The sequence below is a fragment of the Sabethes cyaneus genome, chromosome 2 (assembly GCF_943734655.1).
Source record: "Sabethes cyaneus chromosome 2, idSabCyanKW18_F2, whole genome shotgun sequence".
NCBI lineage: Eukaryota > Metazoa > Arthropoda > Insecta > Diptera > Culicidae > Sabethes > Sabethes cyaneus.
In genome coordinates this window covers 162,990,088-163,016,378 of record NC_071354.1, presented here as the reverse complement: position 1 = coordinate 163,016,378, position 26,291 = coordinate 162,990,088, and the positions used below count along the sequence as shown (strand labels likewise).

The following is a 26,291-nucleotide window of genomic DNA, read 5'->3' as shown; positions in this document are numbered from 1 at the left end:
GACAGACAGACAGACAGACAGACAGACAGACAGACAGACAGACAGACAGACAGACAGACAGACAGACAGACAGACAGACAGACAGACAGACAGACAGACAGACAGACAGACAGACAGACAGACAGACAGACAGACAGACAGACAGACAGACAGACAGACAGACAGACAGACAGACAGACAGACAGACAGACAGACAGACAGACAGACAGACAGACAGACAGACAGACAGACAGACAGACAGACAGACAGACAGACAGACAGACAGACAGACAGACAGACAGACAGACAGACAGACAGACAGACAGACAGACAGACAGACAGACAGACAGACAGACAGACAGACAGACAGACAGACAGACAGACAGACAGACAGACAGACAGACAGACAGACAGACAGACAGACAGACAGACAGACAGACAGACAGACAGACAGACAGACAGACAGACAGACAGACAGACAGACAGACAGACAGACAGACAGACAGACAGACAGACAGACAGACAGACAGACAGACAGACAGACAGACAGACAGACAGACAGACAGACAGACAGACAGACAGACAGACAGACAGACAGACAGACAGACAGACAGACAGACAGACAGACAGACAGACAGACAGACAGACAGACAGACAGACAGACAGACAGACAGACAGACAGACAGACAGACAGACAGACAGACAGACAGACAGACAGACAGACAGACAGACAGACAGACAGACAGACAGACAGACAGACAGACAGACAGACAGACAGACAGACAGACAGACAGACAGACAGACAGACAGACAGACAGACAGACAGACAGACAGACAGACAGACAGACAGACAGACAGACAGACAGACAGACAGACAGACAGACAGACAGACAGACAGACAGACAGACAGACAGACAGACAGACAGACAGACAGACAGACAGACAGACAGACAGACAGACAGACAGACAGACAGACAGACAGACAGACAGACAGACAGACAGACAGACAGACAGACAGACAGACAGACAGACAGACAGACAGACAGACAGACAGACAGACAGACAGACAGACAGACAGACAGACAGACAGACAGACAGACAGACAGACAGACAGACAGACAGACAGACAGACAGACAGACAGACAGACAGACAGACAGACAGACAGACAGACAGACAGACAGACAGACAGACAGACAGACAGACAGACAGACAGACAGACAGACAGACAGACAGACAGACAGACAGACAGACAGACAGACAGACAGACAGACAGACAGACAGACAGACAGACAGACAGACAGACAGACAGACAGACAGACAGACAGACAGACAGACAGACAGACAGACAGACAGACAGACAGACAGACAGACAGACAGACAGACAGACAGACAGACAGACAGACAGACAGACAGACAGACAGACAGACAGACAGACAGACAGACAGACAGACAGACAGACAGACAGACAGACAGACAGACAGACAGACAGACAGACAGACAGACAGACAGACAGACAGACAGACAGACAGACAGACAGACAGACAGACAGACAGACAGACAGACAGACAGACAGACAGACAGACAGACAGACAGACAGACAGACAGACAGACAGACAGACAGACAGACAGACAGACAGACAGACAGACAGACAGACAGACAGACAGACAGACAGACAGACAGACAGACAGACAGACAGACAGACAGACAGACAGACAGACAGACAGACAGACAGACAGACAGACAGACAGACAGACAGACAGACAGACAGACAGACAGACAGACAGACAGACAGACAGACAGACAGACAGACAGACAGACAGACAGACAGACAGACAGACAGACAGACAGACAGACAGACAGACAGACAGACAGACAGACAGACAGACAGACAGACAGACAGACAGACAGACAGACAGACAGACAGACAGACAGACAGACAGACAGACAGACAGACAGACAGACAGACAGACAGACAGACAGACAGACAGACAGACAGACAGACAGACAGACAGACAGACAGACAGACAGACAGACAGACAGACAGACAGACAGACAGACAGACAGACAGACAGACAGACAGACAGACAGACAGACAGACAGACAGACAGACAGACAGACAGACAGACAGACAGACAGACAGACAGACAGACAGACAGACAGACAGACAGACAGACAGACAGACAGACAGACAGACAGACAGACAGACAGACAGACAGACAGACAGACAGACAGACAGACAGACAGACAGACAGACAGACAGACAGACAGACAGACAGACAGACAGACAGACAGACAGACAGACAGACAGACAGACAGACAGACAGACAGACAGACAGACAGACAGACAGACAGACAGACAGACAGACAGACAGACAGACAGACAGACAGACAGACAGACAGACAGACAGACAGACAGACAGACAGACAGACAGACAGACAGACAGACAGACAGACAGACAGACAGACAGACAGACAGACAGACAGACAGACAGACAGACAGACAGACAGACAGACAGACAGACAGACAGACAGACAGACAGACAGACAGACAGACAGACAGACAGACAGACAGACAGACAGACAGACAGACAGACAGACAGACAGACAGACAGACAGACAGACAGACAGACAGACAGACAGACAGACAGACAGACAGACAGACAGACAGACAGACAGACAGACAGACAGACAGACAGACAGACAGACAGACAGACAGACAGACAGACAGACAGACAGACAGACAGACAGACAGACAGACAGACAGACAGACAGACAGACAGACAGACAGACAGACAGACAGACAGACAGACAGACAGACAGACAGACAGACAGACAGACAGACAGACAGACAGACAGACAGACAGACAGACAGACAGACAGACAGACAGACAGACAGACAGACAGACAGACAGACAGACAGACAGACAGACAGACAGACAGACAGACAGACAGACAGACAGACAGACAGACAGACAGACAGACAGACAGACAGACAGACAGACAGACAGACAGACAGACAGACAGACAGACAGACAGACAGACAGACAGACAGACAGACAGACAGACAGACAGACAGACAGACAGACAGACAGACAGACAGACAGACAGACAGACAGACAGACAGACAGACAGACAGACAGACAGACAGACAGACAGACAGACAGACAGACAGACAGACAGACAGACAGACAGACAGACAGACAGACAGACAGACAGACAGACAGACAGACAGACAGACAGACAGACAGACAGACAGACAGACAGACAGACAGACAGACAGACAGACAGACAGACAGACAGACAGACAGACAGACAGACAGACAGACAGACAGACAGACAGACAGACAGACAGACAGACAGACAGACAGACAGACAGACAGACAGACAGACAGACAGACAGACAGACAGACAGACAGACAGACAGACAGACAGACAGACAGACAGACAGACAGACAGACAGACAGACAGACAGACAGACAGACAGACAGACAGACAGACAGACAGACAGACAGACAGACAGACAGACAGACAGACAGACAGACAGACAGACAGACAGACAGACAGACAGACAGACAGACAGACAGACAGACAGACAGACAGACAGACAGACAGACAGACAGACAGACAGACAGACAGACAGACAGACAGACAGACAGACAGACAGACAGACAGACAGACAGACAGACAGACAGACAGACAGACAGACAGACAGACAGACAGACAGACAGACAGACAGACAGACAGACAGACAGACAGACAGACAGACAGACAGACAGACAGACAGACAGACAGACAGACAGACAGACAGACAGACAGACAGACAGACAGACAGACAGACAGACAGACAGACAGACAGACAGACAGACAGACAGACAGACAGACAGACAGACAGACAGACAGACAGACAGACAGACAGACAGACAGACAGACAGACAGACAGACAGACAGACAGACAGACAGACAGACAGACAGACAGACAGACAGACAGACAGACAGACAGACAGACAGACAGACAGACAGACAGACAGACAGACAGACAGACAGACAGACAGACAGACAGACAGACAGACAGACAGACAGACAGACAGACAGACAGACAGACAGACAGACAGACAGACAGACAGACAGACAGACAGACAGACAGACAGACAGACAGACAGACAGACAGACAGACAGACAGACAGACAGACAGACAGACAGACAGACAGACAGACAGACAGACAGACAGACAGACAGACAGACAGACAGACAGACAGACAGACAGACAGACAGACAGACAGACAGACAGACAGACAGACAGACAGACAGACAGACAGACAGACAGACAGACAGACAGACAGACAGACAGACAGACAGACAGACAGACAGACAGACAGACAGACAGACAGACAGACAGACAGACAGACAGACAGACAGACAGACAGACAGACAGACAGACAGACAGACAGACAGACAGACAGACAGACAGACAGACAGACAGACAGACAGACAGACAGACAGACAGACAGACAGACAGACAGACAGACAGACAGACAGACAGACAGACAGACAGACAGACAGACAGACAGACAGACAGACAGACAGACAGACAGACAGACAGACAGACAGACAGACAGACAGACAGACAGACAGACAGACAGACAGACAGACAGACAGACAGACAGACAGACAGACAGACAGACAGACAGACAGACAGACAGACAGACAGACAGACAGACAGACAGACAGACAGACAGACAGACAGACAGACAGACAGACAGACAGACAGACAGACAGACAGACAGACAGACAGACAGACAGACAGACAGACAGACAGACAGACAGACAGACAGACAGACAGACAGACAGACAGACAGACAGACAGACAGACAGACAGACAGACAGACAGACAGACAGACAGACAGACAGACAGACAGACAGACAGACAGACAGACAGACAGACAGACAGACAGACAGACAGACAGACAGACAGACAGACAGACAGACAGACAGACAGACAGACAGACAGACAGACAGACAGACAGACAGACAGACAGACAGACAGACAGACAGACAGACAGACAGACAGACAGACAGACAGACAGACAGACAGACAGACAGACAGACAGACAGACAGACAGACAGACAGACAGACAGACAGACAGACAGACAGACAGACAGACAGACAGACAGACAGACAGACAGACAGACAGACAGACAGACAGACAGACAGACAGACAGACAGACAGACAGACAGACAGACAGACAGACAGACAGACAGACAGACAGACAGACAGACAGACAGACAGACAGACAGACAGACAGACAGACAGACAGACAGACAGACAGACAGACAGACAGACAGACAGACAGACAGACAGACAGACAGACAGACAGACAGACAGACAGACAGACAGACAGACAGACAGACAGACAGACAGACAGACAGACAGACAGACAGACAGACAGACAGACAGACAGACAGACAGACAGACAGACAGACAGACAGACAGACAGACAGACAGACAGACAGACAGACAGACAGACAGACAGACAGACAGACAGACAGACAGACAGACAGACAGACAGACAGACAGACAGACAGACAGACAGACAGACAGACAGACAGACAGACAGACAGACAGACAGACAGACAGACAGACAGACAGACAGACAGACAGACAGACAGACAGACAGACAGACAGACAGACAGACAGACAGACAGACAGACAGACAGACAGACAGACAGACAGACAGACAGACAGACAGACAGACAGACAGACAGACAGACAGACAGACAGACAGACAGACAGACAGACAGACAGACAGACAGACAGACAGACAGACAGACAGACAGACAGACAGACAGACAGACAGACAGACAGACAGACAGACAGACAGACAGACAGACAGACAGACAGACAGACAGACAGACAGACAGACAGACAGACAGACAGACAGACAGACAGACAGACAGACAGACAGACAGACAGACAGACAGACAGACAGACAGACAGACAGACAGACAGACAGACAGACAGACAGACAGACAGACAGACAGACAGACAGACAGACAGACAGACAGACAGACAGACAGACAGACAGACAGACAGACAGACAGACAGACAGACAGACAGACAGACAGACAGACAGACAGACAGACAGACAGACAGACAGACAGACAGACAGACAGACAGACAGACAGACAGACAGACAGACAGACAGACAGACAGACAGACAGACAGACAGACAGACAGACAGACAGACAGACAGACAGACAGACAGACAGACAGACAGACAGACAGACAGACAGACAGACAGACAGACAGACAGACAGACAGACAGACAGACAGACAGACAGACAGACAGACAGACAGACAGACAGACAGACAGACAGACAGACAGACAGACAGACAGACAGACAGACAGACAGACAGACAGACAGACAGACAGACAGACAGACAGACAGACAGACAGACAGACAGACAGACAGACAGACAGACAGACAGACAGACAGACAGACAGACAGACAGACAGACAGACAGACAGACAGACAGACAGACAGACAGACAGACAGACAGACAGACAGACAGACAGACAGACAGACAGACAGACAGACAGACAGACAGACAGACAGACAGACAGACAGACAGACAGACAGACAGACAGACAGACAGACAGACAGACAGACAGACAGACAGACAGACAGACAGACAGACAGACAGACAGACAGACAGACAGACAGACAGACAGACAGACAGACAGACAGACAGACAGACAGACAGACAGACAGACAGACAGACAGACAGACAGACAGACAGACAGACAGACAGACAGACAGACAGACAGACAGACAGACAGACAGACAGACAGACAGACAGACAGACAGACAGACAGACAGACAGACAGACAGACAGACAGACAGACAGACAGACAGACAGACAGACAGACAGACAGACAGACAGACAGACAGACAGACAGACAGACAGACAGACAGACAGACAGACAGACAGACAGACAGACAGACAGACAGACAGACAGACAGACAGACAGACAGACAGACAGACAGACAGACAGACAGACAGACAGACAGACAGACAGACAGACAGACAGACAGACAGACAGACAGACAGACAGACAGACAGACAGACAGACAGACAGACAGACAGACAGACAGACAGACAGACAGACAGACAGACAGACAGACAGACAGACAGACAGACAGACAGACAGACAGACAGACAGACAGACAGACAGACAGACAGACAGACAGACAGACAGACAGACAGACAGACAGACAGACAGACAGACAGACAGACAGACAGACAGACAGACAGACAGACAGACAGACAGACAGACAGACAGACAGACAGACAGACAGACAGACAGACAGACAGACAGACAGACAGACAGACAGACAGACAGACAGACAGACAGACAGACAGACAGACAGACAGACAGACAGACAGACAGACAGACAGACAGACAGACAGACAGACAGACAGACAGACAGACAGACAGACAGACAGACAGACAGACAGACAGACAGACAGACAGACAGACAGACAGACAGACAGACAGACAGACAGACAGACAGACAGACAGACAGACAGACAGACAGACAGACAGACAGACAGACAGACAGACAGACAGACAGACAGACAGACAGACAGACAGACAGACAGACAGACAGACAGACAGACAGACAGACAGACAGACAGACAGACAGACAGACAGACAGACAGACAGACAGACAGACAGACAGACAGACAGACAGACAGACAGACAGACAGACAGACAGACAGACAGACAGACAGACAGACAGACAGACAGACAGACAGACAGACAGACAGACAGACAGACAGACAGACAGACAGACAGACAGACAGACAGACAGACAGACAGACAGACAGACAGACAGACAGACAGACAGACAGACAGACAGACAGACAGACAGACAGACAGACAGACAGACAGACAGACAGACAGACAGACAGACAGACAGACAGACAGACAGACAGACAGACAGACAGACAGACAGACAGACAGACAGACAGACAGACAGACAGACAGACAGACAGACAGACAGACAGACAGACAGACAGACAGACAGACAGACAGACAGACAGACAGACAGACAGACAGACAGACAGACAGACAGACAGACAGACAGACAGACAGACAGACAGACAGACAGACAGACAGACAGACAGACAGACAGACAGACAGACAGACAGACAGACAGACAGACAGACAGACAGACAGACAGACAGACAGACAGACAGACAGACAGACAGACAGACAGACAGACAGACAGACAGACAGACAGACAGACAGACAGACAGACAGACAGACAGACAGACAGACAGACAGACAGACAGACAGACAGACAGACAGACAGACAGACAGACAGACAGACAGACAGACAGACAGACAGACAGACAGACAGACAGACAGACAGACAGACAGACAGACAGACAGACAGACAGACAGACAGACAGACAGACAGACAGACAGACAGACAGACAGACAGACAGACAGACAGACAGACAGACAGACAGACAGACAGACAGACAGACAGACAGACAGACAGACAGACAGACAGACAGACAGACAGACAGACAGACAGACAGACAGACAGACAGACAGACAGACAGACAGACAGACAGACAGACAGACAGACAGACAGACAGACAGACAGACAGACAGACAGACAGACAGACAGACAGACAGACAGACAGACAGACAGACAGACAGACAGACAGACAGACAGACAGACAGACAGACAGACAGACAGACAGACAGACAGACAGACAGACAGACAGACAGACAGACAGACAGACAGACAGACAGACAGACAGACAGACAGACAGACAGACAGACAGACAGACAGACAGACAGACAGACAGACAGACAGACAGACAGACAGACAGACAGACAGACAGACAGACAGACAGACAGACAGACAGACAGACAGACAGACAGACAGACAGACAGACAGACAGACAGACAGACAGACAGACAGACAGACAGACAGACAGACAGACAGACAGACAGACAGACAGACAGACAGACAGACAGACAGACAGACAGACAGACAGACAGACAGACAGACAGACAGACAGACAGACAGACAGACAGACAGACAGACAGACAGACAGACAGACAGACAGACAGACAGACAGACAGACAGACAGACAGACAGACAGACAGACAGACAGACAGACAGACAGACAGACAGACAGACAGACAGACAGACAGACAGACAGACAGACAGACAGACAGACAGACAGACAGACAGACAGACAGACAGACAGACAGACAGACAGACAGACAGACAGACAGACAGACAGACAGACAGACAGACAGACAGACAGACAGACAGACAGACAGACAGACAGACAGACAGACAGACAGACAGACAGACAGACAGACAGACAGACAGACAGACAGACAGACAGACAGACAGACAGACAGACAGACAGACAGACAGACAGACAGACAGACAGACAGACAGACAGACAGACAGACAGACAGACAGACAGACAGACAGACAGACAGACAGACAGACAGACAGACAGACAGACAGACAGACAGACAGACAGACAGACAGACAGACAGACAGACAGACAGACAGACAGACAGACAGACAGACAGACAGACAGACAGACAGACAGACAGACAGACAGACAGACAGACAGACAGACAGACAGACAGACAGACAGACAGACAGACAGACAGACAGACAGACAGACAGACAGACAGACAGACAGACAGACAGACAGACAGACAGACAGACAGACAGACAGACAGACAGACAGACAGACAGACAGACAGACAGACAGACAGACAGACAGACAGACAGACAGACAGACAGACAGACAGACAGACAGACAGACAGACAGACAGACAGACAGACAGACAGACAGACAGACAGACAGACAGACAGACAGACAGACAGACAGACAGACAGACAGACAGACAGACAGACAGACAGACAGACAGACAGACAGACAGACAGACAGACAGACAGACAGACAGACAGACAGACAGACAGACAGACAGACAGACAGACAGACAGACAGACAGACAGACAGACAGACAGACAGACAGACAGACAGACAGACAGACAGACAGACAGACAGACAGACAGACAGACAGACAGACAGACAGACAGACAGACAGACAGACAGACAGACAGACAGACAGACAGACAGACAGACAGACAGACAGACAGACAGACAGACAGACAGACAGACAGACAGACAGACAGACAGACAGACAGACAGACAGACAGACAGACAGACAGACAGACAGACAGACAGACAGACAGACAGACAGACAGACAGACAGACAGACAGACAGACAGACAGACAGACAGACAGACAGACAGACAGACAGACAGACAGACAGACAGACAGACAGACAGACAGACAGACAGACAGACAGACAGACAGACAGACAGACAGACAGACAGACAGACAGACAGACAGACAGACAGACAGACAGACAGACAGACAGACAGACAGACAGACAGACAGACAGACAGACAGACAGACAGACAGACAGACAGACAGACAGACAGACAGACAGACAGACAGACAGACAGACAGACAGACAGACAGACAGACAGACAGACAGACAGACAGACAGACAGACAGACAGACAGACAGACAGACAGACAGACAGACAGACAGACAGACAGACAGACAGACAGACAGACAGACAGACAGACAGACAGACAGACAGACAGACAGACAGACAGACAGACAGACAGACAGACAGACAGACAGACAGACAGACAGACAGACAGACAGACAGACAGACAGACAGACAGACAGACAGACAGACAGACAGACAGACAGACAGACAGACAGACAGACAGACAGACAGACAGACAGACAGACAGACAGACAGACAGACAGACAGACAGACAGACAGACAGACAGACAGACAGACAGACAGACAGACAGACAGACAGACAGACAGACAGACAGACAGACAGACAGACAGACAGACAGACAGACAGACAGACAGACAGACAGACAGACAGACAGACAGACAGACAGACAGACAGACAGACAGACAGACAGACAGACAGACAGACAGACAGACAGACAGACAGACAGACAGACAGACAGACAGACAGACAGACAGACAGACAGACAGACAGACAGACAGACAGACAGACAGACAGACAGACAGACAGACAGACAGACAGACAGACAGACAGACAGACAGACAGACAGACAGACAGACAGACAGACAGACAGACAGACAGACAGACAGACAGACAGACAGACAGACAGACAGACAGACAGACAGACAGACAGACAGACAGACAGACAGACAGACAGACAGACAGACAGACAGACAGACAGACAGACAGACAGACAGACAGACAGACAGACAGACAGACAGACAGACAGACAGACAGACAGACAGACAGACAGACAGACAGACAGACAGACAGACAGACAGACAGACAGACAGACAGACAGACAGACAGACAGACAGACAGACAGACAGACAGACAGACAGACAGACAGACAGACAGACAGACAGACAGACAGACAGACAGACAGACAGACAGACAGACAGACAGACAGACAGACAGACAGACAGACAGACAGACAGACAGACAGACAGACAGACAGACAGACAGACAGACAGACAGACAGACAGACAGACAGACAGACAGACAGACAGACAGACAGACAGACAGACAGACAGACAGACAGACAGACAGACAGACAGACAGACAGACAGACAGACAGACAGACAGACAGACAGACAGACAGACAGACAGACAGACAGACAGACAGACAGACAGACAGACAGACAGACAGACAGAAATCCTTCTTTATAGGTATAGATATTCGCTGTGTTCAGATTGGCAAGAAGAATGCAGTATATACATTTTTATTAGCACAATCCCGCTTTTGGGCCGAAAAGCTGCTTCCGAAATTGGGCTTTCCGACGAAAAGTCAATGACTGCTAGTTTCCCGTGAATACGCATGCCTACCGTTTCAGTAGAAGTGTATTGAAAAGATGTGCTGTTGATAAAATAGGATTGAATTGGTAAAATCCCTTCAACGCGGGAACCGTGGGTAATGAAAACAATCTTTAATTTCAGTAAGGTAGCAGGAAAGTAATAGTTTGTGTTCTTGATTTTGTTAAATTGTTTTCAAATGCACAATCTTTTGAGAATTGAACGTATGCAATGTTACTACTTTGATAAATGTTACATACAACGCATGTAGCATGTATATATGTTGCGTATAGCATGTATACATGAAGAATCGAATGATTACAAGCATGAATACATGTCACTATCACTACAAAGAGACTTACGTAGTCCTGCGTCACCTATATATGCGGTCGTGTCTTATACACAACCCCTCTGATTTTTATATATTTTTTATGCAGCGCCTCCAAGCGGGCGATAGCTTGTCAAAAACGCCTATACGTTGTGTGTCTCAGAAAAAGGTACATAAAGCTTGAAAATCTTGTTTTTACAGGGGCGGTGTTTCACTCCGTCGAAGTGGTTCCACGTGAGTTCCACGCCGCTCTGGAATGCTATTTTTTGGGCATATTTTTTTGATTTTTGAAAGCTTTTTATGAATTATTCGAAAGAAAAGCTTCAGGGAAAGGTTCCTCAAATGCGTTTTTGTTGTATGAGCATTGTGAAATGCGAAATCTCCAATTTTAATCGTTGGTTCTTAAAAGAATTAGCAATAAATTCACACCAGCAGCATAACTACAGTTCACCATCTGTAGTATTGTCAATTGCAAGGAAAACTGTACCATCCAAATGCGATATCGCTCACAAAAGTGCTATTTTGCATTAAATCGTTTCGGTATCTTCGGCGCACTTTTTCCTTATCTTCCAAGCAATAAGTGCGCCGAAGAGACCGAAACGATTTAAGCTAAAATAGCACTTTTATGAGCGATTGCGCACTTATTGATTAGACAATTTTCCTTGCAATTGACAATAAAATGATCAAGAAATTATATATCTAGATTCTATGAAGATAATTTGAAGATAGAATTAACAAAAGGGCGAATGTCGCAAGCGTAAACAAACCGAGTGAGGGTTGACTTTCCTATGCTGGTCCAGCAAAAAATAACTCACCCGTTTTGTTTACATTTGCGATGTTCGCCCTCTTGTTAATTCTATCTAGATTTATTCCAAATGTCTGTAATTCACAGAATAATTTGTGCATGTGGCAACACTGATATATACGCAACTACCTTGTTGCTAGATTATTTCTTTCAGTTGGCGACTCTCTAATTGTGACTACCTGCTACCAAAAACTGGGTCATTCTCTGTGACTAACAACGCAATTTTAATTTTTTTCCGCGTATCTCTATCCACCTTTTCACGTGGTTAATGGCGGCTAGTGGGTACAACTTTCGGAAAACAGATGCATAGCTTTGGCGACTTTATTCACGTCAGGTTGATATTTCCAGCCTTGTTGTAGAACTTTCAAGCGTACGCGAGCGGAGTTCCCAAAATCAAATAAACATTGTCGAAAAGTGTACCCAGTAGCCGCCATTACCCACGTGAAAAGGTGGATAGAGATACGCGGAAGCGGCTATCTTGGGAGCCAGCGCTACGAAAAAAATGATCGGAGCCGGATTCGATCAGAATTCTCGCTTCGATCAGAATACAACGTATGGACATAACAGGACCAATAATTTTTGTTCGTAGTATTTGTAAATAATTAAATATGTATAACTATCTCGTATAGAGATTGATGATAGTTATCGTATACGATAGTTTGCCTCGCATATGAAAAGATTTGTTGTTGCTGCTGTTGGTATTTCATGGTGATGTTGCAAGGCTTTGCCAACTGAGGGCAAACAACCCATCGACACAACCGTAAATTAGCAAGCTCTATAAAGTGCTCTTTATTAAAAATAAATTCATTAAAGCCAAAAAGATGAATACGGTCAACATTTTCACCTCCTTTAAATTACTTATTACAATATAAGTCTTACAAATACAAATAGAGAAGATTTAACATCGGAATTGGTAAAAATTTACAGACGAACAAACATTCAGAAGTAGTACTCTATTGCAGCTTATTTTTTGCCAGCTCGGCCCTTTCGTTCTACGTCACTGTCGTAAGCTTGTTTTGATGCTGTTGATGTAATTGTACTACTTGGAAGACGAGCAGTCGATGAGGAACCCGCACCTCCAGCTTTCAACATTCTATACCGATTGATGACGCTGGCAGCAGTGGTATGTGCTATGCAAAAGAAAATAGTGGTACGGTCAAAACAATATAATTTTTCTATGATCCTAAATACTCACTTCGGCTTGTTGTCCGCATCAGTGGCCTCGGACTTTTTCCTACACGTTTAGGACTAATCTTACGATTTTCTTTGTTCAGCGTTAAAGTGACCTTAGAAATGACGTTCCCTTTTGTTGATGCTCTGCGGAGTACTGTAGGGAAAAATATTCACATTAATTTGAGAAATATGAAGCATTAACACAACACACCTTTGTTCAGAACTTTTGGGTCCAATTTGCTTTCAACCAGTACGTTTGAGAACAGAGAGCTTGCGGTATGTGTGGGTGAATCGATGCGGAACGTACTGTTTACATTTTCACTATTTTCATCGGGGCCGTCAGAGTAATCACTGGCATCATTTGATGAGGTTGATGAACTGGAAAAATTTGGTCGTTTTTTCGCACTAGATGGCTTTGATGGACCACTCAAGACTAGTTTTGGGACTTTAAATTGCGTAACGGTAGTTGTTTTCTGCGCTTTTGTGGGTGTTTTTCGTGTAACGGTTGTCTTTACGCTTAAGCTTTGCGTTTTGAAATTCAAGGGGCGAAGAGGTCTAGGCTTTTTAAATTCAACCAAGTTAGCCTCATTTTTTAGGTTTTTGGCGTCCTTTTCAGCATCCTCGGTTTTTAACCGTTTCACTCCCAGGTCTCGTTCTAAATCATCACCTTTACAATCTCCATTGTCTCCTTTTTCGGCATAATCGCAGAGATCTGTTATATCATCCATGCTCGTATCGTTCACGTTAGCTTCTTTGATCAGATCATCGTTGTCGTTATCATCAGGGAATTTAACACCTCGTTGACAGTGATTCAAGCGCATCAATTTTTTCATTTTTTCCAGAGTAGCGTTGTCCAAGCGGTCCATGTTCCTCAGCAATAAATAATTTTGTTGTATAATATCTGCACTAAGGCGAGAAATTTTTTCCCACTGCTGATTTTCATCGACATAGATCTGATGGATTTTCACAACGTGGATCATTTTAAGGTGCGATTTGTCTACTGCTAGTTCTTGTTCTTTTGCCTTAAAGTAAGAATTGAGAGTGCTGGCTTGCTCAGAGGATTCCACTTCCGCGCGAAGTGTTTTGAGACTTTTGTACGCATCTTTATAACGTTTAGTCCATCGATCCAGTTCCACCTTCTGTTGTGCAATTTGTTTATTAAAGCTATCAATCGAAGCTTCTAGTCGTGTGATGTCCTGATGAAAGGAAATAAACACTTCAGAAAAGTGGCTGCTTTTGAAAATCATCAATAAATGCACAGCATTGATTTAAGTATTACTTAGGTATAAAATGGGGGGTAACTAACAAAAAGCGTCTATCATAGGTCTGGACGTCCCAAGCTCCTAACTAACACCTCCACGTGTTCGTACCTGGTAATACAGCAATTTAAAATTTAGTAGCCGAGCGTATAATCACACAATATATCGCCAGTACGAAATTGGACTTCCGAAAAAAACGGCAAACGATTTTTCTTCTCTACCGTACATTAAACCTAACCAGATAATGCATTTGCGTCTAAGAAATTATGGCACAATTCTGAATTTAGTTTTCAAATAGTCGCTCAAGTCATGCAAAAGGATTGTTTATGCGATCTGTTTAAAACTCTAGCCAGAATTTACTGATTTGAGTAAAAAACGAATAAATTTGAGGGCATATAGTCATAGAAACTGGCCGAAAACACACCAGAATGATACATAGACTTCTGCGACAGAAGAAAAAAAAAGAATAAATTTGAGGTTTATTCTTTTTGGGTATTCATACTCTTGAGTCATCTTTACTCCGTTTACTCATTAACGCTTCGAAATCTTTTGGCAATTTCTGGTTTAGCGTGTAGAACACTCTGAAGTAAGATTATGTAATATGTCACGTCATGTCAAACCGGTGTTATTTTTTATTGATGTTGACATATTAATAGGAGAGCATCGCAAATTTCTCGATAAAATGATCCGGAACAAACTGTACGTGCTTAGCAATATAATTTGTTCAAGATCCTCTTTTGCCGCAGAGGTTACACAATCAAAAATATGTATAAGTGCTCGAAAAAACCTGCCAGTATCATTTCAGTATAATCAGGTCCGAAATTATGCAAAAAGCAAAGACAAGAAAAAAGAGAAAAAGGGCCCTACTGCAAAAGTTCATATAAACGAAGAACAGTTAGCAGAAGTGATCAATGTGAATGCTTTGCGTACTCTTATGGACAAAACCGTATCTAGTATGAAAGAAGAGTACATAAAAAATCTATCGCTTCGTTCAGCAACTGGAGCTATCGAAACTTTGAAAGTAAGTTTCGAAGGAAAAGATTATCAATTGCAGGAGCTTGGCCAAGTTATACGCAAGAATCCTAAAACAGTGGTGCTAAATCTGGTATCATTTCCACAAACTATACCAGCGGTATTGCAAGCGCTACAGAAAAGTGGCATGAATTTAAACCCCCAACAAGATGGAACTACACTGTACATCCCCGTACCGAAAGTGACTCGGGAACATCGGGAGAACCTTGCAAAGAATGCTAAAACATTGTTTATCAAGTGTCGTGATGCGATAAAAGATGCACAGAATCAAAATATTAAAAAGGTTAAAAAGCAGACTGATATATCCGAGGATCTAAACTATCAGATTCAAACTCAAATAACAACGATAGCTAACGAATACATTAAAGAAGCAGAAAGAATGATGGAAGTGAAACAAATGGAACTGTTAGGAGATAAGTCATAATTGCAAATTCTAATCTTGTTATAAAGTAAATAAAAATCTTGCAACATTTACCTCATTAAGGTGTTTTCCATCCAGCGTGAATATTTTCTTTATGTTTTCCGCTTGTTCTTTCAGTTTGGCGCGTAGATTCAGCAGTTTTTCCTTACTCTGCAGATTGAAGCAATGTTCCTGTGTTTTCTTAACGATTGAGAAACAATTGTCGATTCGGGAACGCCATGTGTTTAGTAGTATCTCGTCGAACTGTACAACGTTAACGGGCACTGGAGCTGCTGCTGCCGCTTTTTGATCTTCCAATTCTTTGAGCTTAGCCTTCAATCGTTCTATCTCTGCCGCTTGTTCATTTACCTTTTTAATTAGGAACTCTTTAGGTACGTTGGATGGCACTATGTTTTGTTTCAGAGTTGTTCGAATCTTTTTGGCTCTCGAGGCGTACTTTAAAGTATTGTACGTATCTTCATAGGTCAGTGACGATGGGGACACATTCGCGATCATTAAAGTTTGGCAGTTTCCTCCAAGGCTGTCTTTAAGAATGCGAGTCAAATTTGAATCTCTATAAGGAATATGTTTCAAACCATCGGCCAATTTATTTATGCAATTGCCCAAAGCCAGTAAACTTTTGTTGATATTGGCACCTTCTTTGAACCTTATGCCAATTCCTTTTGTACTAGCAGCACGCTCGCTTCCAGCTAAATCGATCATTGATAATTTTACGGTTTTCTTTTGTCCTGTGGTTTTATCTACCATTCGAATGTGCACTTGAAAGATAGCATGGCTGCGGCTGCTCTCCGCATTGGCATCGGTTGGGTGTTGCGTTCGGTTTAGGTTTCCTAAAGCTAGCAGTTCAAGAAGTTCTTCCGCATTGTGTATTTGTTTTAACACTAAACCACTCACCACGACTCCATTGCTATCTTCGCGTAGTTTAAGCGGACCTGATTTTGTTAGCAAATTCATGACCAGTTCATTGTACACCTCTAAATAGGAGATTCCTATGTCAAACTTCCGTGAACTGCTTAAAATCTCTATCTGCCGAAATAAGTCTTTCATAGTAAGGAATGTTATACCGGGACAGTCTTCCGCACCAAGCATTGTAAATGTCTTTCCCGCTCCAGTTGCACCATACACAAACACTGAACAGTTGTAACCATTCATGACAGACTGCACCAGCGGTTTGGTGCAATGCTGAAAGATGTCCTCGTTGGTGGCTTCGGCATCGAAAACTTCATCGTATTCCATAGCTAGCTTCTTTTTTAATCTTTTTGTTATATCCCTGTGAGTTTGTTTCGTTCCATGGAAGAAGAATTCGTCCTCATCTTCATCCGGATCGAACATTAAAGTTGTGCGGTCCAAAACCTTGAATGGAGTAAAAGAGTTTAATGTAGAGGAAAGAATAATTCTTATAATTGTGTATTGCGGAAATGTACCTAGTACGATGCAACAACTGAAGCAAAAGCTTTTTTGGTACAAACAAGATAATCACTAGGTACCGATTCTTTAAGTATATCACAAAATAAAACGGAAAAAAACGAGCGAAACCCCTTTTTTGATATGCTACATGTTTTGAAGACGGCTGCTCTAACGGTTTATTTATCAGTCACTCACCTTAATAATATTTCGCTGATTTTGCTCCAGCTCTCTTTTGTTAAAGGGTCGTACACGAACCGCAACACGAATGTTTGTACTGCTATCCATTATTTCTTAGTTTTCCGGAAATTTTCGCTCTTTGACGAGTTTTCTTCAAACACAGCTTCCTTCGTTTTCGTTGTTTAGGTACTAGAACCAGCCGTTGGTAAGCACAGAAATAACACCGCCTATTTAGACTATTTAGAGCCCTATATCTAACTAATCCAATTCAACTAAGTTGTGTTTAAACCTTTAAGCCCTTTGCCTTTAAACTGTTCAAAAACTTGAAATCTTTTGGGACAAGTGGATAAATCGTGATTGTTCTCGTTCGGCAGTTGCACTTTTTTGACCGTTTCAAGCAATAAGCCGTTTGTTGTTTTTGTCAATGTCCTTGACCGATGCGCGCAGTGTCTGGTATAAAATTACGGAAGAGCGAAAGAGAAAGGAAAATACTAAAATGGCGCACACGTTCGGTTTGAAAGTTTCGTTCAGTTTTGATTTGTACTTCTTTATCGACAGTCGCTGTACGTTTCGCAGAGATGCCAGATCGTTTCTTTTTATTCGTTTTACAGTTTTTGATGGTCTTTTTATAGAGCGAATTTGTTTATTCTATCCGGGTTGGAACTGGATGAGTTTTATCTGCCATCAGACAGGAGCAAATGAACACAAAAAAATCATCCGGTTCCAACCCGGATTGAGTAAACAAATTCGCTAATAGTTTTCGTGGAAATGAACATAAACGTGAACGTAACGTGAACCCTAATTTGAAATGAAGTAATTTACAGCTTCGTCACAGCCCAAGTAACAATCTTGTTGTATAATGGCTTATTAAACTATTGTACAGCTGATTTCCGTGGTACAAGTGCTTGATAAGCTGTTATACAACAAAAATGTTACTTGGGAGACGAGAATGACATCAGCTGGGACTCGTTTTTGTAGGAGCGAGAGGGGAGCGAAGAGTGAAGGAGAGGATCCGGGAGTTTGGAATTTGATGTTGTTGATATTATTCCTACTGCAAACAGCTTCAGCGAGGGCCACAGCTAATGCCAAAAAATCTTTATATATGTGCGAGGTGGAATACTTCACGGCAAAAAGATTGCTGACATTTACCGCACGCCCGCTTCGCCGCTTATACGTATACGCGGTTTGTTTGCATCTGCAATTTTTTTTTCGAAGCGAAAATTTTTTCTTTATGCACGCGTGGCCGTAATGCAAACGTCAGCAAGTTCATTAATTGTCCAGGAAACAGGTTCTTATGTATTATTTTATTTTCTCGGTTAGAAACACTTTGTATGTTTATCTATTCTGAAAATAAAAATTATTGTTAGGTTTTACGTGGTTTTACTATTTTTCATATTTTATTGTTACAATAATTTTTATCTTCGTGTTATGGTTAAATTGTTTTTTTCGGATAAAAGTGCGAAAACCCCTGTCTGTTTACTGAGATTTTTTAAAGGAACTTTCTAACCTGAGGTGCGACGCGAATACTGGCGCGGTAACCATAGCATGGCGGTAGAGGAAATGCTTCGTCAAACACGAGCGGCTGTTCACCAAGGAGGTGCGGCTCAAACAGCGTCTGTTCTCCATGTTAGGGGCGGCTGATTATTATACTCGTCCTTATGCCAGCAGGGACTCTAAACAGTGCTGTGCACGATGGTCCTCCGGCGAGACAGGGGGTTAGGGGCAGGCCCAACAAGCCGCCCTGGAAAACTAAAAGTTACCAACAACGAAGAAGAAAATAGGGATCGGAACAATCGGCGTCGACCCACGCGACGAAATAAGGACTACGATTGGAAACTCGGGACATGGAATTGCAAATCGCTCGGCTTCCCGGGTTGCGATAGGATAATATATGATGAATTACATCCCCGAAACTTCGAAGTCGTAGCACTGCAGGAACTTTGCTGGACAGGACAGAAGGTATGGAAAAGCGGGCATCGAGCGGCTACTTTCTACCAGAGCTGTGGCACCACCAACGAGCTGGGAACCGGCTTTATAGTACTGGGAAAGATGCGCCAGCGTGTGATTGGTTGGCAACCGATCAACGCAAGGATGTGCAAGTTGAGGATTAAGGGCCGTTTCTTCAATTACAGTATCATCAATGTGCATTGCCCACACGAAGGGAGACCCGATGACGAGAAGGAGGCGTTCTACGCGCAGCTGGAGCAGGTGTATGATGGCTGTCCGCGACGGGACATGAAAATCGTCATCGGTGACATGAACGCGCAGGTAGGACGGGAAGCTATATATAGACCGGTAATCGGGCCAAACAGCCTGCATGCCGCAACGAACGACAACGGCCAACGATGCGTAAATTTTGCAGCTTCCCGCGGAATGGTAGTCCGAAGTACCTTCTTCCCCCGCAAAGATATCCACAAGGCCACCTGGAGATCACCAGACCAACGAATAGAAAACCAAATTGACCATATTCTAATCGACGGTAAATTCTTCTCTGATGTTATAAACGTTCGCACCTACCGCAGTGCGAATATAGATTCGGATCATTTCCTAGTTGCAGTTTGCATGCGCTCAAAACTCTCGACGGTGCATAACACGCGTCGAAGTCGTACGCCGCGACCCAACATCGAGCAGCTACGAGTCACCGGAGTTGCCCAGGAATACGCGCGGCAGCTGGAAGCAGCGCTACCAACGGAAGAGCAACTTGGCGCAGCAACTCTTGAAGATGGTTGGAAAGGCATTAAGACCGCCATCGGTAGCACTGCACTAGCGGCACTAGGTACAATGAATCCGAACCGAAGAAACGATTGGTTCGACGGCGAATGCGAGCAATTAGTGCAGGAGAAGAATGCAGCACGTGCGAGGATGCTGCAATACCGTACGAGGGCGAATGTGGATCGATATAAACAAGCACGGAACAGGCAAAACTCGGTCTTCCGGAGGAAAAAGCGCCAACAGGAAGATCGGGATCGCGAGGCGATGGAAGAACTGTACCGTGCTAACGATAAACGGAGGTTCTACGAGAAGTTAAACCGCTCGCGCAAAGGCCATGTGCCGCAGGCCGATATGTGTCGAGACTCAGACGGTAATCTTCTCACGAACGAACGTGAGGTGATCGAGAGGTGGAAGCAGTATTATGACGAGCACCTTAACAGCGATGTAGCTGAACATGGAGGTGACGATATGGCAATAGATCTTGGAGCACGTGCAGAAGACGACAGAATACCAGCCCCTGACCTCCAGGAGGTAGCAGAAGAGATCGGTCGGCTGAAGAACAATAAAGCGGCTGGGGCTGATCAGCTACCCGGCGAGCTGCTGAAATACGGTGGTGACGCACTGGCTAGAGCGCTGCACTGGGTCATTGTCAAGATTTGGGAGGATGAGCTACTACCGGAGGAGTGGACGGAAGGCATCGTGTGTCCGATCTACAAAAAGGGCGACAAGTTGGATTGTTGCAATTACCGCGCAATCACACTGTTGAACGCCGCCTACAAGGTACTCTCCCAACTTTTATGTCGTCGACTATCACCATTTGCAAAGGAGTTCGTGGGGCAATATCAAGCGGGATTCATGGGTGCCCGTGCCACCACGGACCAGATTTTCGCGCTTCGGCAAGTGTTGCAGAAATGTCGCGAATACAACGTGCCCACGCATCATTTATTCATCGACTTCAAATCGGCGTACGACACGATCGATCGAGATCAGCTATGGCAGATTATGCACTACTACGGATTTCCGGATAAACTAACGCGATTGGTCAAGGCGACGATGGATCGAGTAATGTGTGTTGTTCGAGTATCAGGGGCAGTCTCGAGTCCCTTTGGATCTCGAAGAGGGTTACGGCAAGGTGATGGGCTTTCATGTTTGCTGTTTAACATCGCTTTGGAGGGTGTGATAAGAAGAGCGGGTATAGACACGAGTGGCACGATATTCACGAAGTCCGTCCAGCTTCTTGGTTTCGCTGACGACGTTGACATCATTACACGTACCTTTGAGAGGATGGCGGAAACGTACATCGGACTGAAAGCTGAAGCCAAACGGATAGGACTTGTCATTAATGTATCGAAAACAAAATACATGAAAGGAAGAGGTTCTAAAGAAGTGAATGCTGACCTCCCTCCCCGGATTCATTTAGACGGTGATGAAATCGAGGTGGTAGAAGAGTTCGTGTATCTGGGCTCACTGGTTACCGCAGACAACGACACCAGCAGAGAAATACAAAGACGCATTATGGCAGGAAATCGTGCCTACTTTGGACTCCGTAGGACGCTGCGATCGAACAAAATTCGCCACCGCACGAAGTTAACAATCTACAAGACGCTGATTAGACCGGTAGTCCTTTACGGCCATGAGACATGGACTATGCTCATGGAGGACCAACGCGCCCTTAGTGTTTTCGAACGGAAGGTGTTGCGCACCATCTACGGCGGAGTGCAGATGGAAGACGGAACGTGGAGGAGGCGAATGAACCATGAATTGCATCAGCTGCTTAGGGAACCACCCATCGCTGCCACCGCAAAAATCGGTCGCCTGCGATGGGCTGGGCATGTCGTGAGGATGTCGGACGACTGCCCGGTTAAAAAAGTTCTCAATAACGATCCGACTGGAACGAGACGGCGGGGCGCGCAGCGAGCAAGATGGATCGATCAAGTGGAAGGCGACCTGCGGACCCTACGTAGACTACGTGGCTGGCGAATTGCGGCCATGGACCGAGTAGAATGGAGACGACTTCTTCGTACAGCAGAGGAAACCACGGCCTGGAGCTGATTAAGTAAGTAGTTCTAACCTGAAAGATGAATTATAAAAATATACCATCTTTATTTTTGCCTCTCCGCCCGTTTCGTTGGATTTTTTTCCAATTTATTCTTATGAATTTATGAATATTATTTATTTATTTAATTCTAAACATTATTATTCAACGGACTTCAGACTATAAAAAAAAAAATATATATGGCAGCATTGTCATGTACGAAGTGTGCTTGATCTGCTTGATGTAGAGTGACTATATACAGAGTGGCGACAAGTCATCCCAAATGTATATATGCACACTTAACAAAAAGCACAGAATTCGGTAAAATTTTACCGAATTCTAAACAGCTGAACGTTCGGTAAAAATTTCGATGGTGCCAATCGACGTTTACAGATCATTAGTAATGTTTGGTGTAATAAAAAATTTTACCGAACGTTCAGCTGTTTACACTCTTAAATGATTCTACCTGTAAATTGGTCGGATTTAGTTAAAGCTAGGTTGAAACTACTCAAAATGCCCTTAAAGTGTACAAACTCAGATTTTGAGGTTTTTTAACCAAAAAATTGGTAGTAGGAACTTACAAGTGCGTTATTTGTCATAGAGAATAATTCAATTATCGGTAGCAAGTAGCCAAAATTGGTTGAAATTTTTACCCAAAGTTTGAGTTTGTACACTTTAAGGGCATTTTGAGTAGTTTCAACCTAGCTTTAACTAAATCTGACCTATTTACAGGTAGAATCATTTAAGAGTGTAGATTTCGGTAAATTTTACCGAATCGTTTAAGTGTGTGCAATGCGGTTTATCCACCCCATCGACATCTCTATAACGAGCTGCAGTGAATGTCAGCGACAGGATGTCCTGGGCTCAAAATTTGACAGCGGGCCCAAATCAGACTGCTGGCAGTTGAGTGAAACGCAGTGCTGACATGCTATCTCATTTTCGCACACACGAGATGTTAACGGCGAAAACATGGTTGCCTGCCGATGGCGTGGGTTTATCCTAGGTTTTTCTTTCTCTTTCCTGCATACGCGTTGGTTAGGTTGTCTGCTCGATTGGAATGACACTGACAGATAATTATCATTCCAATTTTGACATTGTCGCCACTCTGTATATAGTCACTCTAGCTTGATGGTTGATAATAATGAAGATAGAATTAACAAAAGGGCAAATGTCGCATGCGTAAACAAACCGAGTGAGAGTTGATTTTCCTATGCTGGTCCAGCAAAAAATAACTCTCACTCGTTTGGTTTACATTTGCGACATTCGCCCTTTTGTTAATTCTATCTAGTAAATACTTGATTTGACGGATTTGACGTATTCAATATTCATTACTAAGACCTTACCATGTTACTAGAACAATAAATAATATTATTTGATTATTTTTAGTATTGTAAATCAGTTACGAAAGATAAAATGGCTCTGATTACTAAAATTGCTGGCAGAAATTCAATTCACTTTTCGATTCGAGTGATAGGAAGCCGATTTCAAAGTACTCGGCATGAGCACGATACCGAAAATCACAACGATGATGAACGTAAGTCTGGCTAAGTTGAAATATTTATGTTCTACCGAAAATGAAATTTTGTAACTTTTGTAGCATTTCCTGTTTTGAACTTTAAACAAGTTAGATCACAACGGGTAGCGCGGCAAAAAACCTTTAGACCGGAAGTTCCTCCCCCTAGGTATGAAATCTAAAAATTGCTCGATTTTGGCTTAACAAAATGTGTTTTGCCTGTGACAGGTCACAACAGATGGCAACCGATCAGGACTGGGGCGCTGTTTGGCCAGGACCAAAGTCTTTTAATCCGTCAGCGGTTCCACTACCGTTGAGGCAGGGCTATGTTGATAAAAAATATAAAATACCGCCAGGTAAGTTCGCCAACGCTGAACTGATGAAGATACCCAACTTTCTACATCTAACGCCCCCGGTAATCAAAAAGCAATGTGAAGCTTTGAAACAATTCTGTACCGCGTGGCCGGTGGGATTGGAAACGGAAGCAAAAATGAAACAACACTTTCCGGTTGATTTCATCTCATCCGATTATTGCCATGCATTACCAACGATTAGGAATCCTTTATCACGTATCGTTACGATTCAGTTGAAATTAGAGACACTTAGGTTGAATCAACACGCAAAAGATAAGATATTAAGGTTAGTTGGGGAACGATACAATCCGGAGAGTGATGTTTTGACCCTAGTTACGGACAGATGTCCGCTGAAGAAACAAAACTACGATTATGCGATGTATCTCCTGACGGCACTGTATCACGAATCGAATGTGGTAGAACCGTGGGAAGAAACTAAATCGGAAGCTGATATGGAATATTACGCTTTCCATCGCAATCGATCAAAGAAAAATTCGGAAAGTATTCTGAATTGGGGAAAGTCAGACGGTGAAACGTTTTCAGAAGCTCCGGCAGAATACGCAAGCTCGGTGGAACAACTTTTCAATGAGGGTGAGAATGAGTACAACATCCAGAAGTATAAGGAGCAAACGTTGATGCTTCTGGGAATTGCCAAATAGTTGTTCACGTCATTTACGCTTTAGTAAATTATAAGAAATAAAAACAATACTAATTTGGTATTGGGTATTGAAATGTTTAATTTCAAGTGAATTGAAAGAACTTCAGTAATTTTAAGCGTCATGGGCAAGATATTTACTTACTTAACGAAAAAAGCGTACTCCGAAGCATTAGTAAAACCAAACTTAATATAACTTTGATTTATTGAAAAATGTCTGATATATTCATTTATTCGTATGTTAATCTCAGCTAATCTAGATGGTATCAGAACTCCTTAGTCTGACTATATAAAAAATCTAGGTATTGGTTGATTCAAACTTCAAACATAGCTGGTTTCTGCATGATTCGAAAAAATATCATTTTCAGCTAGGTAAATAATATAATATAAAATATAAATGTTTATTGAAATATTAACGAATTGTTGGAAAGCCTTAAATACTTAAAATACTTAAAGTTTGTTGAACGCT

The 26,291-nt window shown here is 45.0% G+C and overlaps 3 protein-coding genes across 3 annotated transcripts; 2 read left to right on the top strand and 1 right to left on the bottom strand.

Moving 5' to 3' along the window:
- Positions 1-14,048: 14,048 nt before the first annotated feature.
- On the bottom strand, positions 14,049-18,662 carry LOC128736271 (kinesin-like protein KIF18A). Its single transcript, XM_053830746.1, has 5 exons — positions 18,573-18,662; positions 17,025-18,323; positions 14,470-15,454; positions 14,281-14,412; positions 14,049-14,215 (listed from the first exon to the last, which is right to left on the bottom strand). The coding sequence occupies exons 1-5, from the start codon at positions 18,660-18,662 to the stop codon at positions 14,049-14,051; spliced, it is 2,673 nt and encodes an 890-aa protein (XP_053686721.1).
- On the top strand, positions 16,186-17,012 carry LOC128736963 (ribosome-recycling factor, mitochondrial). The gene has a single exon (XM_053831484.1). The coding sequence runs from the start codon at positions 16,200-16,202 to the stop codon at positions 16,971-16,973; it is 774 nt and encodes a 257-aa protein (XP_053687459.1). The 5' UTR covers positions 16,186-16,199; the 3' UTR covers positions 16,974-17,012.
- A 5,994-nt stretch (positions 18,663-24,656) lies between the features above and the next one.
- Positions 24,657-25,885, top strand: LOC128737241 (28S ribosomal protein S35, mitochondrial). Its single transcript, XM_053831839.1, has 3 exons — positions 24,657-24,835; positions 24,899-24,983; positions 25,043-25,885. Exons 1-3 carry the CDS (start codon positions 24,715-24,717, stop codon positions 25,824-25,826), a joined length of 990 nt encoding a protein of 329 aa, XP_053687814.1. The 5' UTR covers positions 24,657-24,714; the 3' UTR covers positions 25,827-25,885.
- Positions 25,886-26,291: the final 406 nt, after the last annotated feature.